General features: G+C 41.0%; 1 protein-coding gene across 1 annotated transcript in view; it reads right to left on the bottom strand.

The window, feature by feature from the left end:
* Nucleotides 1-16687, bottom strand: part of HYDIN (HYDIN axonemal central pair apparatus protein) — a 325008-nt gene that overhangs the window by 13528 nt on the left and 294793 nt on the right. The window contains exons 73-75 of the mRNA XM_081963626.1: nt 4617-4764; nt 2989-3196; nt 1532-1753 (exon numbers count right to left, since the gene is read on the bottom strand). Of these exons, the coding sequence (XP_081819752.1) occupies nt 1532-1753; nt 2989-3196; nt 4617-4764 (578 nt within the window). The remainder of the gene's footprint in view (nt 1-1531; nt 1754-2988; nt 3197-4616; nt 4765-16687) is intronic.

The raw sequence follows: 16687 nt of genomic DNA, 5'->3' as shown, positions 1-16687 counted from the left end.
ATTTACTGTGTTTTTGGGACTATAAGACGCACCAAGATTTTGAAGAGGTAAGTAAGAAAAAAAAGGTTTTGCCTTCTCCCAGAAGCACCCTACAGGCTTCAGCAGGGCTGGGGGAAGAGAAAAACGGCCCATTTTTTGACCATTTTTCATAAAAACGGAGGTGTTTTTCCCCAGCCCTGCTGAAGCCTGCAGAGTGCTTCTGGGGGCTGGAGGAAGGGAAAAAAACGCCTCAAATATTGCGAAAAATGGCTCGTTTTTCGCCTGTTTTTCACAAAAATGGGATGTGGAGACAGGGCTTCGGGAGGCCAAAAATGGCTGTATTCAGTGTATAGGACACACCAACTTTTCCACGCTCTTTTAGGGGTGAAAAGGTGCATCTTATACACCGAAAAATACGGTAATAACAATACACATAGAGAAATTGAACAACAAAATACTTACTACCGTACATGGTGAGGCTAGCAACACTAGAAACATAAAAGGAAAGGCTTTTATTAAGAATGATCAGATATCCTTGCAAGCCTATTAACGTGTATAATGTTGTGAGAAAGTTTGATCTCTGGGTAAACCAAGAAGTATGTGATTTAAAGTTCACCTGATAAGTTTTAGATCAGTTATTTCTGAGCCAGTTGTCCCCATCACTTCTTTGTTAAAAAGATAAAGTCACCCTCAGATCAATGGTTGATATCCCGGAATCTAAGGTTTCCCAAATGATGGGGTGTTTCTCGAACATGTGCAGAAAATGTCCCATCCATGAGTGGGACATTGGGGGCATCTGAAGAAAGAGCAGCCGACTGTGGCTGCCTGATTCTTTAAAGAGATGCAGACTTGCTGCAAAGCTTGGCCACTGCAACACCACAAACAACAGAGCCATTCATGGGGTTTTGCTGCAGGAAACTAGCCCGGAGACCGCCAAAAGCTCATTTATTTCATAGTTGTTGCAGTCAAACAGAGCATTATTACTTTATATGCCACTTTTTCTCCATGGCATCTTCTTGGTATCCCAAAATCACAGAGGGACCCAGTATGTCCATAAATATAAGTGAGCATATAAAGGGCGTAATTGTTACGTTGATGTAAACTGCTAATAAGTTCCCTTTGAATGCAATAACTTGCAGAATAGGAATATATTAAATATATTTTTAAAAAACAGCTGGAGCTAGATGGGAGCAAGTCTCGTTAAAGACCAATGGGGCTGAATAAATGGGACTGTGTCTAGATACAGTTTCTCCAGAAAGAGACTTCAGCCAGGGTCGCCCCCCCCCTCCCATATTTTTCTACCTTCTTCTTTTTCATATATAACACAAGGCAGCAAATGTACCCTGCTCCTTTCTGCTCCTCTTTTCCCCATAAGAGTCCTGTGACCTGGTCATTCAGCAGCAAAGTTAGATCTAAGAGCATAAATGGCTGTACTCCTGCTGCTGAGAGGGCTTCCTTCCTCCTTGGGCCAGGTTCCCCTGCCTGGAACTGGTGCTAGACATCCAGGGCTTCATGGTACAGCAATGGGCAAACAGGGCCCCCGGGTTCCTACCTGCAGCTTGAGTTCCATGTCCTTTAAGGTGAAGGCCTTCAGCGGGTGGAAGGAGAGCATGACCTCCATCCGTTCTCCAGCCTCCACAGTGCCACTCTCTGGGGAGAGGGCAAAAAACTGCAAAAACTTCTTGGCGTTGCAGAACTCCCAAGAAAAGGTGAAGTTGAATTTGCCGGTGTTGAGAATGGAGAAGTTGCACTCTGTGTAATCGTTGACTTGCATCTGTTCAGAGTGGAGAGAAGGTGATAATCGCTCCTCCCCTCCCTCCAGCCAGGTCTGGAATCCCAAGCCAAGTCTGCCAGCTTCTCCTGAAAGCTGGCCCTGCCTTGCATTCCCTTCTCCGCCAGCTGCCTTGTCTTCCAAGGCAGGTGGGCTTCCTCACTGCCCATCAGTGCCTAGTCAGACTTCATGGTACAGCAGCTCCCAGACACGGGTCCCGAGAATGGAAGGATGCTCCACACCCAGAGAGAGAGTGGCCCCACAGGAAAGCCCATGGGGAGGTCTGGGGTTGGGGTTCCTGTGCAGAGAATTCCAGGGCAGCCCCTCATATATCGAGAACTCAGACTGCGCCCTCCGCCCTCCAGGGAGGTTTCTGTGGAATGCCCTATTTCGTGAGGCCCTCAGAATCTGCATCCCCCCCCCCAGTACACAGGGATGCCTTCCCATCTTCCATCACAATACCAGTAGGATGGAAGGGGACACCCCAGGATGTAATTAGACTCCAGACCAAGTTGGGTTTAATAGTAGAAACAATCATACAGGAAATTAAATCTCTTTTCAGGATATTGGTCTAGATCTCTGTAAGGTAAGGAGGGAATGGTCCCTGTGGTACCCAAGGCAGCCATTGCACCTTCCTTCAGCATCCACCACCATCACAAACACAAGGACCTACAAAAAGTCTGTCATTTTCGGCAACATTAAGTGCCAGCCTCTGGTACTGCTATATTACCAAAAATTATTTCAGGCCCCGGATTTTCTTTAAAAAATAACTTTTTCTTACAAAATATCAATGATGGACAATTATGGTTGCCTACTTTCAGTGGGCTTGTCCATTGATTTGGAAAAAAAGATAAAATTCCAAATGTGCCCCTGAAATATTTCAGGCTCCTGAAACAAAGAATTATGAAAGCCCAACAGACTTTTAGCTCCCAAGGTGTTTAGACCCTTGGGGAGAGGATGTCTCTGTGCTACCTTTTGGGATGGCCGTGACTGATGGCTATAAAATAACTGAACCGTAAGCTTCTAATCCACAGGGCAGAGGAAGAAAGAGATTCTTTGGGGGGAGGATTGAATTGGCCAGGACATGCAGCTGATCCTTTTCTCTCACAGAACTGAAGATGCTGAGTAGGAAGCAATGAAGCGAACCACACCGAAGAAGGGCTAGTAGCCAGCAGAAGGTCTCCAAGCTTCCCACATGTATGTTCAGACCAGCCCTGCTCTGCTCATGGTTCTCTCACCTCATGGAAGTGGATCTGCTTCGGATGCTCTGGGTTCAGCTCAGTCACCACCCCGAGGCTTTCTTCACACTTCACAGAGACATTCATGGTGTGGCCTGTGGCTTTGACATTCAGACAGAGTGGCTGGCTTTTCTTCTTGACATCACAGATGAGGTTAAAATTCACTTCCCCTTCCAGGGTGGGTGTGAAGTGGATGTGAACTGGGAATCTGGTGAGAAAACACATTTGCTGCGTTGAGTTGGGCATCTGGGCCTGGGGTCTGGGTGCAGGTCAGAGTCCAGGCAGTGGTTGGGCTGATTTCTGGGCTTCTGCTTTGGCTGCACATGATGTGCCTCCTATTGGTTCTTTATTCTTTGGTGTTTTTACACTGTTTTAATTACTGTTAGGAACCCAGGTAGGGTGAGATAAGCAGCCATATAAATTGGATGAATGAATGAATGAATGAATGAATGAATGAATGAGTAAATGGCAACTTTTTAAAATGCTGGTCTCTGGTTTCTGAGCACCTTCCAATAAAAAATCAGACTTATCCAGATGTGCTGTAGATAGCAGTGTGGCTGTTTATCTCTGGACAAAGTCAGAATTGAAGAAATGAAAGAACAAGCATTTCACTTAATATGTGCACAATAATTACATCCAAGGACCCTAAAAAGAAAACCAGAAAGGCCTCAGCAAAAAAACCTTGTAAAACATTTTTTAAAAAGAGCATACAGGTATTCATCGGCTTACGATCACAATTGAGCCCCAAATTTTTGTTGCTAAGTGAGACATTTGTTAAGTAAATTTTGCCCCATTTTATGACCTTTCTTGTCACAGTTGTTAAGAGAATCATTGCAATTATTAAATTAGTAACACGGTTGTTAAGTGAAACTGTCTTCCCCTTTGACTTTGCTAGTCAGAAGGTCGCAAAAGGGGATCACAATGTTGTTGTAACTTTGAACAATCACTAAATGAACTGCTGGAAGCCAAGGACTACCTGTATTTCTATTTTTGTACATTTTGTACATTTGTACATTGATTAACTAATCAATTTTTATGGCCACCAACTTGCAAATTGCAATTCTGGGAGGCTACATCAATTTAAAAGAGACCAAAAAATAACCAAACCAGAACTAAAGACAGCAGTGAGTATGATACATTTGAGGCCCCCCACCGTCAGTCTCCTAAACCACCTTCCTCCCATCCATCCATCCTGCAAGCCAGACTAGGCACTCTACAGCCCCCTCGGCCGCATCTGACCATTTGGCATGCGAAGTCAGTCAGAAATGAGAAATCCAATGTAAATAAATGGGCCACAGAAGGCAGGAGAAGAAGCCAAGTTGGGTCCAACTCTGCGCAGTTGCCAGGCGTTCCTTCAGTCAGCTGGTGGCTGAGGGAGAGCAAGGAGAGGAAGTGCTTTTCTACACCTGAGCAGCATTCACCTCTCACCTGGCGCAGCCGGCGGAGTTGGAGGTGATGAAGGTTTCATAGGTTCAGCCCTCCACAACAGTCCCAGTTTATCCTGCGTTCCCTTCGTCATCCCTGCTATAAGCCACACAAACACCTATTAAGCTATCTCAAAGCCACATCAAGTCTCATCCTGGGGGACTGCTTGCTGCCTTTGGCACCCGATTCCCTCCCTCCTTCACCTGGAATGAGGTGGCACCACCCCTTCCATGGGCTGCACGTTCAGGCTGTTGATTCGCCCCTCTGAAAAACGGGAAGCGTCCCGGAAAGCAAAAGAATAGGCTTTGTTCTCATCATTGTGGATATTAATGCATCCGCGAGCTTCATGTCCTGGAAAGAGAGGGAATTTCTGAATTAAATTTATCTCTTCACTTGAAACATGTGAAACAGATATAATACAATAGCAGAGTTGGAAGGGACCTTGGAGGTCTTCTAGTCCAACCCCCTGCCTAGGCAGGGAACCCTATACCATTTCAGACAAATGGCTATCCAACATCTTCTTAAAAACTTCCACTGTTGGGGCATTCACAACTTCTGGAAGCAACTTCTGTTCCACTGATTAATTGTTCTCACTGTCAGGAAGTTTCTCCTCAGTTCTAAGTTGCTTCTTTCCTTGATTAGTTTCCACCCATTGCTTCTTGTTCTGTCCTCAGGTGCCTTGGAGAATAGTTTGACTCCCTCTTCTTTGTGGCAACCCCTGAGATATTGGAAGACTGCTATCATGTCTCCCCTAGTCCTTCTTTTCATTAAACTAGAGATACCCAGTTCCTGCAACCGTTCTTCATATATATTAGTCTCCAGTCCCCTAATAATCAGATCTTAGTAACTGATTGCAATGTGGCTGCAAAAGAAGGCCAAGGTGATTTTAAGATGCCCCGGGAAATGGCTGTTTATTCTAGTTTGGAAGGCTCCATCCTGGCCATCGCTGCCACTTCTGGGTATTCCCAGGAAGAGGGAGGTGTTTGCCTTTGCATCCCAAATGAATCTTGTGTCCCAATTTGCCAGAAATTTGAAATTCCCCTCATGTTCTATAACTTTTTCCTTTGAATCTAAAGGCCAATTTTTATAAAAATGCTTTCTATGTAATCTGGTTTTAAGTAAGATAGCCTGCTGTCTAGAGACCCTCCTCACTTCAGAACATTATTCTTTTGCTCTGGAATTCTTTTTCTCCTCATTTTATACTTTAAAATTACTTGCTGGTTCTCTCCAGTCTTAGCTAAACTTGGTGGAAAGGACGTGGTTTGGGGACCAATTGAAAGCCAGGCAAGTAGATCCCTATGCAGCTGAAGAGAGATGGCCTGGGGAGCAGGGGGGTGGGATGCAGAGAAGAGATGCCTTGTGGATTAACTCGCTCAGATGCAAACCCAACCTAATGGCCCTGTTTCTCCATTTTGCATTAAATGTACCTAATTTACAATTAGCTCTTTATGAAATAATAGTCATAGAAAGATTCTGGATGCTGTACCTGATCAGAATATCTCAATTACTAAGATAATGCAATCAGTGGCCTTTGACATAGTAATAATATTGTTGTTATATGACAGCCTAGAGACCTGCTAAAATAAGAATTTCAAAAGCTTTCATGAATGATTACAATGAGTTCAAAGACAGCATTCATAAACCACATAAAACTGCTGAGGTTCTCTAAACAGCTCTGGCAAACTGAGAAATGAAAAGGGACAATTAAAAAAATTCTCAATTCGACTGGAAGTTCCTCAGCAAGACAGACAGGGGAGGTGTGGGCTCTGAAGAGTCTCACATGAACTCTGTCTGACAAACCAATGCTGAAATCCTTTTGGATCAGAACCTCCTTGGGGGAGGGTAAAGAAGGGGCAGCGTCTCATCAGACCCAGAAGGAGTTCAACAGGTCCCTCGTAGGTCAGAGATTTGCCGGCATCGGGGGAGACAGCATGGCAACACGGCTGCACAAGAAGCTGACTTCTAGCTAAAGCATCTGAGTAGGAGCGTGTAGGAGACGGGATGAAAAGCCTGGTAAGAAGATTTAATCAACCAACAGACATAAATCAGAATTTGGAAAAGGCAAAGAACCTTGAGAGTATAAATAATATCGATGGACAGATCGAGATTTTGGCAGAAAGAAAAAAAGAAAGAAAGAAAGAAAGAAAGAAAGAAAGAAAGAAAGAAAGAAAGAAGGGGAAAATGGAGGGTTAAATCACAAGCCCAAAAAGAACTACTTGCTTTAAACAATTTGGAGATAGAAAGGAGAAAGCAGAGAAGTGACAAACCCTTTCAAACACAAGCTTTGGCTTTGGATTTGAAAAGACTGTGTCTTTAAAAGAGATTAGGAGGGTGAAATGGAAGCTAAAAACCTACCAAGGAGATTTGCTTCATTTGAGTTTCTTTTAACTAACATATCTTAAGCAACTCTAATTAATGAGAGGTGGAATGTAACAAGGGGAAAAAATCAAGAAAAAAGCACTATTTTCTCACATAACCTAATCTTGTCTGTGCAATGAATGGAATGTGAAGCCTTGAGCAGGAAGTTTTATTTTAAAAAAATATTTTTATTGAATGTTTTAATCTTTAAAAACAGTAAAGACACAAGAAGAAAAAAAACAGAACATACATAACAGTATACAGTAATTTTACAGCTTTCTATATCGGCTTTCTGCTTAGTTTTTATAGTTCTCCCTTCTGCATTGCCTTCCTATTGCTTTAACCTTGTCCTATAATGTAGCAGGCATAGTATTAACACTTATAATAATATTCATTATTTGTATCACCATATATTTATATTCCCTATTTTCTGTTTTGGCTTCTGATTTCAGCCACTTATACATTTTATTCCATATTTTATAGAAGTCCGATTCTTCTCTTTCTTTTAGTTCTATTGTCTATTTCAGTGCATTCGAGTATTTTCCTTATTCTAGTTTCATCTGAGGGTGTTTTTGTTTTTTTTTCCAGTTTTGTGCGAAAGCAATCCTGGCTGCAGTGAGTATGTGTATGATTATGTATTGAGATTGTTTATCCATTTTTTGGTCTAGTAGTCATAATAAGAATGCTTCTGGTTTGAGTTCTATTTTTCGCTCAGTAATTTCTTCCAACCATTTCCAAATTTTGCACCAGTACTTCCTTGTGATGGGGCACGTCCACCACGTGTGATAGAATGTTCCAGGCTTGTGGCTGCATCTCCAACATTTGGGGGATAAATTTGGATACATTTTGGCCAATCTCGCTGGAGGCAAATGCCATCTATAAAACATTTTATAGAGATTTTCTTTGTAAGCTACTGCTGTCGTAAATTTATAATTTATTTCCCATAGTTTATCCCATTTTTCTAACTCTATATTATGGCCAAAATTTCTTCCACTGCTAATCATTGTCTCCTTTACCGCCTCTTCCTCTATTTTATATTTTAAAAGAAAATTATATAATCTAGTGATCTTTTTTCCTCCCATTCCTAGTAATATTTTATCTAATTCCATTTGTTTCTCTTCTTTTCCATATTGTTCCCGATCTTTTTTAAATTTTGTTTTAATTTGTAAATAGGCCACTAGTCCATATTTATTCCTTGTGTTTTCAGATCTTGTACTGATTTTAGTTCTCCCTTTTCATCTAAGAGCTCTGCATATCTTACCATTTTACTGAGATCTATAGTATTTGGATATGTTATTGCCCCCATCATTGATAACCAGATTGGGATTTTCAGGTAGTGGTTTTTTTAAAAAAAAAATTCCCAGACCTAAACAGGGCATCCCTTACTATATGTCTCTGGAAGTAGGAATGAGATTTATTCTTTCCCTCCCAGAGGAATAAATCTCATTCCTACTCATTCAACCAAAAAATAAAAGAATCCTTATGCCAGGCTAGTTGGAGATCATGGCCTTCTAGCATAAGGATTCTTTTATTTTTTAGTTGAATCCAATTTTTGAGCCATGTTAGGGCTGCCGCCTGAAAGTAGAGCTCCCAATCTGGGAGGCCAAAGCCCCCTTTGTTTCTACTATCTTATAAAAGTTTGTATTTAATACGTGTTTTTTTCCCAAAAAATTTTTTCTCTAATTTAATCGGTATTGTTTGAAAAAGATAAAATAGTTTGGGTAGTACATTCATTTTAATTGTTGAGATTCTGCCAATTAGTGATATCTGTAGTTTAGTCCAATTATCCAAATCTTTTTGTATCTGTCGTAGCAATTTGTTGTAGTTATCTTCTTTTATTCTAATACATTTTGCCAATAGCCATATTCCCAAATATTTAATTTTCTTGGCCCTAAAATTCCCAGTTTCTCCTCCAGTTCTTCATTTTGTCTTTTGGTTAAATTCTTAGTTAATATTTTAGTTTTCTCTTTAATCATTTTAAGCCCTAAGTAGGAATTTTAATTAAACAATTGCCATAAATCAGAATTTGGAAAAAGCAGATGAAGAGAAACATACCAAGGAGATTTGCTGTGTCCGAGTTCGCACTAATTAATATATTTTAAGCAACTCTAACCAACGAGAGGTGGTTAGGGGTAGCAAGGGGAATAAAAGATAAAATCTGGGAAAATATGAAGTTTTTTGCCGGAGGGAGAACAAAGGATCAAGATGGCTCCCTCTTCTCTTCCTCTCCAAATTAGCTGAATTAGCTAAATTTAAGGTGGACCAGAACCAGGACCAGAATATGAAGTTTTTTGCCGGAGGGAGAACAAAGGCTCAAGATGGCTCCCTCTTCTCTTCCTCTCCACATTAGCTGAATTAGCTAAATTTAAGGTGGACCAGAACTCTGAAATAAGAACTGTATAACTAACTGTAATTTTGGAACTGGACATTATGGAAAGTGGGAATTTGAGGAACTACATGAAATTATTTAAAAATATGCATAAATCATTAAAATCAAGTCTAAATAGAATTTTGAAGTTAGATATTGAGGAAGTAAAGGACGAAGAGGGGATAATGAAGTGGTAGAAATGGTGGAAAATAAAAAACAGATAAAAAAACTTCATTGGGTTTGACAGTGGTATAGGCAAAATTGAAAAAGGGGGATGTGTCCCAACAAAAGGAAATAAAAAGCAGACAAAAGATCTTGCTGAGTTTGACAGTGGCTTAGGGAAAACTGAAGAGGGAGGTGTCAGGCCTTTAGTTATGTTTATTTTAGGATCTTTGGCCTGCTACACTTTCTATTAATTTCTTATGCTGTTTCATTAGTGTCGTAGTTGGGAGGGGGGAATAGAAAGGAGTAGGATTGTGGAATGTATTGTTGTCATTCTTTCTAGAAGCTCAAGGTCATCTTTTGTCTCCGACCTCGACACCTGACCGGAAGCAGAGCGGTGTAGATGCCAGCGTGGAAGATGATGATTGGAACATGTGATGGGTTATGGGTGTGGGGATCATGAACTTTCAACTGGGTGGAATTCCAGGAAGAGAATCAGAGTTGGAATTCCATAGACGTGCCAACATTCCTGTATGATTAAATTGGAACTTTAAGAATGATTCTGTTCTGGACTCTGATTGATTTCATGCATGGTATATGGAACGCTGACATTATTCCAACTCTCCCTTTAAAATAAAGGACCAGCACCCACCCACCCTCACAGGAGGGGAGGGGGCTGGTGAGGGGGTGCTGAATTCCCAACACTGACTGGGACAGCATAAAATATCAGCGAACAATTATGAGTAAGCTTTTGGTGATAAGAAGCTGAGAGCCGACGCTTCTTGCTTTCTTCAAAGGCAAAGTAATCTGCTTCAAGATTTATTGCATCTGGCAAGAGGACGGAGGGGGCTGGAAAAGACTTTTTCTACACCCGGTTAGAGGATGGCCAGAAGATCTGATGAAAAGAGATCCCAGCCATCCCCACGCAGTCATCTCTGATGGGCTTCCCGGACCATCTTGGACAACTAAACGTGAGTGCATGCCCCCCTCCTTCCCCCCAGCTTGGAAGCAAGCCTTGAAAAAAAAACTGGAGTGGAGATTTTGACTCCTTCCAGACAGCGATAAATGAAATGACTTAATACCCTGCAACTGAGTGGGAGACAGATTCCCTATCAAAATGGGAGAAAGGATTTGGCCAGCATCTTTCACATGCCAGCCACAAATTGGGCTGCAACCAGTGAATGAAGCACCACCAGATTGGGTTTTTTCCCCAGAGTATGGATGAATAAGATGCCACTGGGCACCTCCTTTGCCATCAACATGGGAAAATGCTCCAAGCCAGCAGAGGGCACCTACTTGGCCCATAACTCCTCCAAGCCAGCAGGAAGGTCCTTGGCACATAAAACTCCCTAGCCAGCCATCGTTGGTTGAGCTGCAACCTGTGAATCAGGCAACCCCGGGATGGGTCTTAACCCCAGGTCATGGATGGGAGGGATGCCAGAAGGCACCTGCCCTCCCTCAGCAGATGGCACCATGGCAGAAAACTGGGCAGTGGCCAACCGAGGGATTGACCTCCCCACCGGTTCCAGTCTCCCCTGCAATGCCCCAAATGGTTCTTACCCCACCTTCCTACAGAGAAGCAATCGCCAAAATGGAAGAAGGGATTACCAAAGAGAGGCCTGCAGGATGGGAAACGGGACAAGGTGCATCTGCAATGCCCCAAAAGGTTCTCACCCCACCTTTCTACAGAAAAGCAATCTCCACAAAGGAAGAAGGGATTACCAAGGGGGAAGCTGCAAGATGGACAGCAGTCAAATGTGATGAAGAGGATCCTAAGTTTAGAGATAAAACTAGGTTACTTCCTTCGTGGGGGGGCAATAAAATGCCACCATTGCTGTCAACTTGGCCACAGAGCATCAGAGTACTTGGCTCCAGCTCCAATGCCACAAACGTGTGCACCAACTGCCATAGTGGTAAGAAGAAGGCCCCAGATGCCACCACAGAAGAGTCATCTGGGCCAACAACCTCTGGAAGAGGATCCCCAACGTAAGGTGACAAAGAGTCCTACCAAGGGGGAGGCCTCGGAGGAGGGAATTGCTGAAGAACAAACGTGTGTACCAATCGCCACTGCGGTAAAGAGAGGGCCCCAGATGCCACCACAGAAGAGTCATCTGGGCCAACAACCTCTGGAAGAGGACCCCCAACTTAAGATGACGATGTGTCCTAAAAAGGGGGAGGCCTCAGAGGAGGAAAAGGGCAAAGAATCTCTGGAGGAGGATCCCCAACTTAAGGTGACAAAGAGTCCTACCAAGGGGGAGGCCTCGGAGGGGGAAAAGCCCAAATGGCCTCTGGAAGAGGATCCCCAACTTAAGGTGACGAAGAGTCCTACCAAGGGGGAGGCCTCGGAGGAGGAAAAGGGCCAGCTAGGGATGATTAAATCCAAGAGCCCAGAACCTATAGCACCTGCAGCAGAGAGCCCTAACCGACCATGGGAAGAGGTCGCAATGAACTTCATCATGGAACTCCCAGACAGCAGTGGGAATAGAGTAATCTGGACAGTTATTGATTTGGTTTCTAAGCAGGCACACTTCATTGCTTGCTCAGGATTGCCATCCGCAAACGAATTAGCGAAAATGGTTGTGAAACACATTTATCACCTGCACGGTGTACCCAAGAGGATCATTTCAGACCGCGGAGTCCAGTTCACAGCCAAGTTCTGGAGAGAGGTACTGAGATCCATTGGGTCCACACAAGAACTGAGCTCAGAGGTTCATCCCAGCATGAACGGCGCAGCAGAGAGAGCCAATGCGGTGGTGGAACAATACATCCGGTGTTTTGTGGACTATCAGCACGACAACTGGTCGGACTTGCTACCCTTCGCCGAAGTGGCATACAACGATGCGGTCCACAGCAGCAGAGGATTAGCGGGTTTCCAGATTACCAGTGGCATAGAAGTTGTTGCCATGCCTGAGTTGCCTAGAGAACCTCCTTCCTTCATGTCTTTAAATGAATGGATGGACATACTAAAGAAAGGTTGGGAAAATTCAAAGAAAGCTCTAGCAGATGCAACAGAAGCCTACAAAAAGCAAGCTGATAAACATTGCTCACTCCAAACCCCCTTCCGTGTGGGGGACAAAATTTTTGTGTCTACCAAATACATAAGATTAAGAATGCCTACCAAGGAATTGGGTCCAAAATTTCTAGGTCCATTCCCAATAGTGAAGATAGTTAACCCAGTTACAGTTCAACTCAGTCTACCCAGAAGTCTAGGGAAAATTGACCCAGAATTTCATTGTAGCTTGTTGAAACCAGTAATTTAACATAAGAGCATCCACCCAAGCTCAATCTCCTCCTGTAGTGATAAAAGGGGAAACACAATCTGAGGTGGAAAAAATTGTAGATTTCAGGCTGAATAGGGGTCGCTTACAGTACTTAGTGCACTGGAAGGGTTACCCTTGGTCTGAAGCTACTTGGGTGAACAGTGGGAATCTAAAAGTGGAGAAGTTAGTAAAGCAATTCCATGAGAAGTTTCCTGATAAGTCAAAGGGTCCCCCTGGGTGGAGAAGAGGTGGTTAAATTTTATTAACTTTTATGTTATTCTCTTTTCAGGAAACATTTTTCTTCTAAGGAGAGGCCGCCTGTCAGGCCTGTAGTTATGTTTCTTTTAGGATCTTTGGCCTGCCACACTTTCTATTAATTTCTTATTCTGTTTCATTAGTGTAGTAGTTGGGAGGGGGGAATAGAAAGGAGTAGGATTGTGGAATGTATTGTTGTCATTCTTTCTAGAAGCTAAAGGTCATCTTTTGTCTCCGCACCTCGACACCTGACCGGAAGCAGAGGGGTGAAGATGCCAGCGAGGAAGATGATGATTGGAACATGTGATGGATTATGGGTGTGGGGATAGGATCATGAACTTTCAACTGGGTGGAATTCCAGGAAGAGAATCAGAGTTGGAATTCCATAGACGTGCCAACATTCCTGTTGTCAGGCCTGTAGTTATGTTCTTTTTAGGATCTTTGGCCTGCCACACTTTCTTATAATTTTCTATGCTGTTTCAATAGTGTAGTAGTTGGGAGGGGGGGATAGAAAGGAGTAGGATTGTAGAATGGATTGTTGACATTCTTTTGTAGAAGCCAAGGTCATCTTTTGTCTTCGCATCTCGACACCTGGCCGGAAGAAGATGGGTGTACATGCCAGCGTGGAAGAATATGATTGGCACATGTGATGGATTTGTGGGTGTGGGAATAAATGATGAACTTTCAACTGGGTGAACCCAGAGGATGTACTTCCAGAGTTGGAATTTTCCATAGCCGTGCTAACATGCCTGCGGAATAAATTGCACCTTTAAGGATGTTTTGCCTTGGACAATGATTTATTTCTGCATGGTATTTAGAACCCTAACACCTGTATGATTAAATTGGAACTTTAAGGATGATTCTGTTCTGGACTCTGATTGATTTCATGAATGGTATTTGGAATGCTGACATGAGGGTTTTGCCCCAACAAAGGGAAATATAAAAGATTTCATTGGGTTTGATAGTGGTTTGGGGAAAATTGAAGAGGGTGGACATGTCAAAACAATGAAAAGGGAGAAGAATAGAGAAGTAGGACAAAAGACTTACTAGGAAAAAACAGATAATTATAAATTATTATATGGGAAATATAAAGCTGAGATATGTGGTTTACTCCTATACATGATAATTAGACTGAGTTGCTAACTGACTGAAAATGATAACGGAAGATAATTAAATAAAGGTTAAAATGTATGGAATATGGACAAATATGAAACTGTTATATGGAGAATACAAAGTAGAGGTATATGATTCACTTTTATACATGATAATTAAACTGAGTTGTTAATTGATTGAATATGACAATAGAAGTACAATTAGGTATAGATTAAAATATATGAAATATGGACACACATAGAACTCTTAAGATGATGAACAAAGTGAGGTGTGTACTGCTTGTTATTCTACATAGTTGATTAATGGAATTGTAATGAACATTGAACAATAAGGATTGTTATTTAAAGACAATTTTTCCAAAAAAATTTAGCCTCCTCACAGGTCCACCATAAATGGTAATATGTTCCGTGTATTGATTCGCATTTCCAACTTTTGGGGAGGTATTTGTTGAGATTTTAGCTAACCTTGTTGATGCCAGGTGCCATCTATAAAACATTTTGTACTGGTTTTCCTTGTATGCAACTGATATCATTTTTAAGTTTGTTCCCCAAACTTTTTCCCATTTGTCTAATTCAATATTATAGCCAAAGTTATGCGCTAATTTTATCATTTGTTCTTTCACAATTTCCTCTTCCATTTTATACTTCAGGAGAGATTTATATATTCTCCCTATCATCTTTCTATCTGAGCTTTGAATAATTTTATCCAATTCGTGTGGTTCTGTTTCGATGTCATATAATTTGGTATCTTTATTGTATTTAGTTTTGATTTGAAGGTAAGTTAGCCAGCCAACTTTCATGTTCTGTTCTGCCAATTCTTCAATTGTTTTTAAATTTCCCTGTCTATCAATTAAGTCTCTATATCTTAGCATTTTGTTCAAATCTATAAAATTTGGATGGGTCGTCCTTTCTGTCAGTGATAGCCAATTTGGAATTTTCACATAGTGGATTTTTTTTATTTTGAGCCATTTTTGCAATAACGCTCTTCCAATTAAATGATTTTGAAAGTATTTGTGCGTTTTATTGTTATCATCCCATAGGAATGTATGCCAGCCTGCTTGCAAATCATGGCCTTCCAAGGTCAAAATTCTTTTATTCTTTAGCTATATCCAGTCCTTCACCCATGTTATTGTTACTGCTGATGCGTATAGATCCCAATTTGGTAATGCTAAACCTCCCCTCTCCTTGTTGTCTTGCATTGACTTTAGTTTAATCCTCACTTTGCGTCCCTGCCAAATAAACCTAGCTGTTATTTTGTTTAATTCTTAAAAGAATTTTTTACCCAGATTAATAGGTGCGGCTTGCAACAGGAATAAGATTCTTGGTAAAATATTCATTGTAATTGTCGCTGTACATCCCATGAGTGATAGTTGAATATTTTTCCAATTTTCTAAATCTTTCTTTATTTGTATCACTAATTTATTATAATTATCGTCTTTAATTGTGGAATATTTTGCCAATACCCAGATCCCCAAGTATTTCACTTTCTTAGTTATTTGCATTCTGGTTGTTACTTCCAGTTCCTCTTCTTGCTTTTTTGTCATGTTCTTGGTTATCATTTTTGTTTTGCCTTTATTGATCTTTAGTCCTGCCACTTCGCCATATTCTTCTAATTTTTGAAAAAAAATTCAGGCTGGATTCTATTGGGTCCTCTAGAACAAATACTAAGTCATCGGCATAGGCTTGGGCCTTGTATTCTTCATTTTTGAATCTTAAACCTTTTAATAATAATAATAATAATAATAATAATAATAATAATAATAATAATAATAATAATAATTATTATTATTATTATTATTATTATTATTTAATTTGTTAGCCGCTCCCTCTCCACAGGAGAGGTCCTTGGTCCTTATTCCCTGGTCCTTCCGAATTCCATTTAATAAAATTTCCAAAGTTAATATAAACAGCACAGGAGAGAGGGGGCATCCCTGTCTGACTCCTTTTTTATTTCAATCTTATCTGTTAATTCTCCATTCATCAGGACTTCGGCTGTCTGTTTGTTATAAAATCCTTCTATCATTTTTATAAATTTTTCTCTGAATTTCATCTCATCCAATAGTGTTATTATAAATTTCCAAATTACGTTGTCAAATGCTTTTTGTGCATCAAGGAAAACCAGTACCATTTGTTTTTCTGGATGCGCCTATATCTAGGATGATTCTCGTATTTTTTTTAAACAAGATTATTTTGTTGTGTAATTTCCTATAGATTTTCTCTTGTTTCTGATTTGGTGCATATATGACTATTAATAATATTGTTTTTTCTGTTGTCTCTAATTCAATCATTAGTATCCTGCCTTCTTCATCAGAGTAGACTTTTTTGGAGTTTATTTTTTCCTTTATATAGGTTGCTATCCCTCTTTTTTTTATCTGCTAGTGCTGTATATAATTTCCCTAGTTTTTTTTTTTTCCAGTAAGTTCTTATGTTCCCTTTTAATATGCACTTCCTGTATACAGTTTATATCTACCTTCAGTTTCTTAAGTTTATTAAACATCTGTACTCTTTTTTTTGGTGCGTTCAGTCCATTCAATTTTATTGAAATAATTGTTATTTCCTGGTCCATCTTTAGATGGGGTGTTTTTTGTTGCTTCTGGTTTGTATCTGACTTTTCCCTCTCGCGCCCTCCTTTTCTGCTCTCTCTCTTTCTTGCCTCTGTTCTTCTTTCCTGTTTCTTTCCTTGTCTTCTGATGTTTCTTCCTCTTGACGTCTACTTTCTAGGTCCTCTTTACTTCCTTGTTCTTCTTCCCCTATGCAGT

Source organism: Natrix helvetica (genome assembly GCF_964273705.1).
Source record: "Natrix helvetica genome assembly, chromosome: 10".
In the NCBI taxonomy this organism is placed as follows: Eukaryota; Metazoa; Chordata; class Lepidosauria; order Squamata; family Natricidae; genus Natrix; species Natrix helvetica.
The sequence above is the reverse complement of the archived record's forward strand: the minus strand, read 5'-3'. Positions and strand labels throughout refer to the sequence as shown.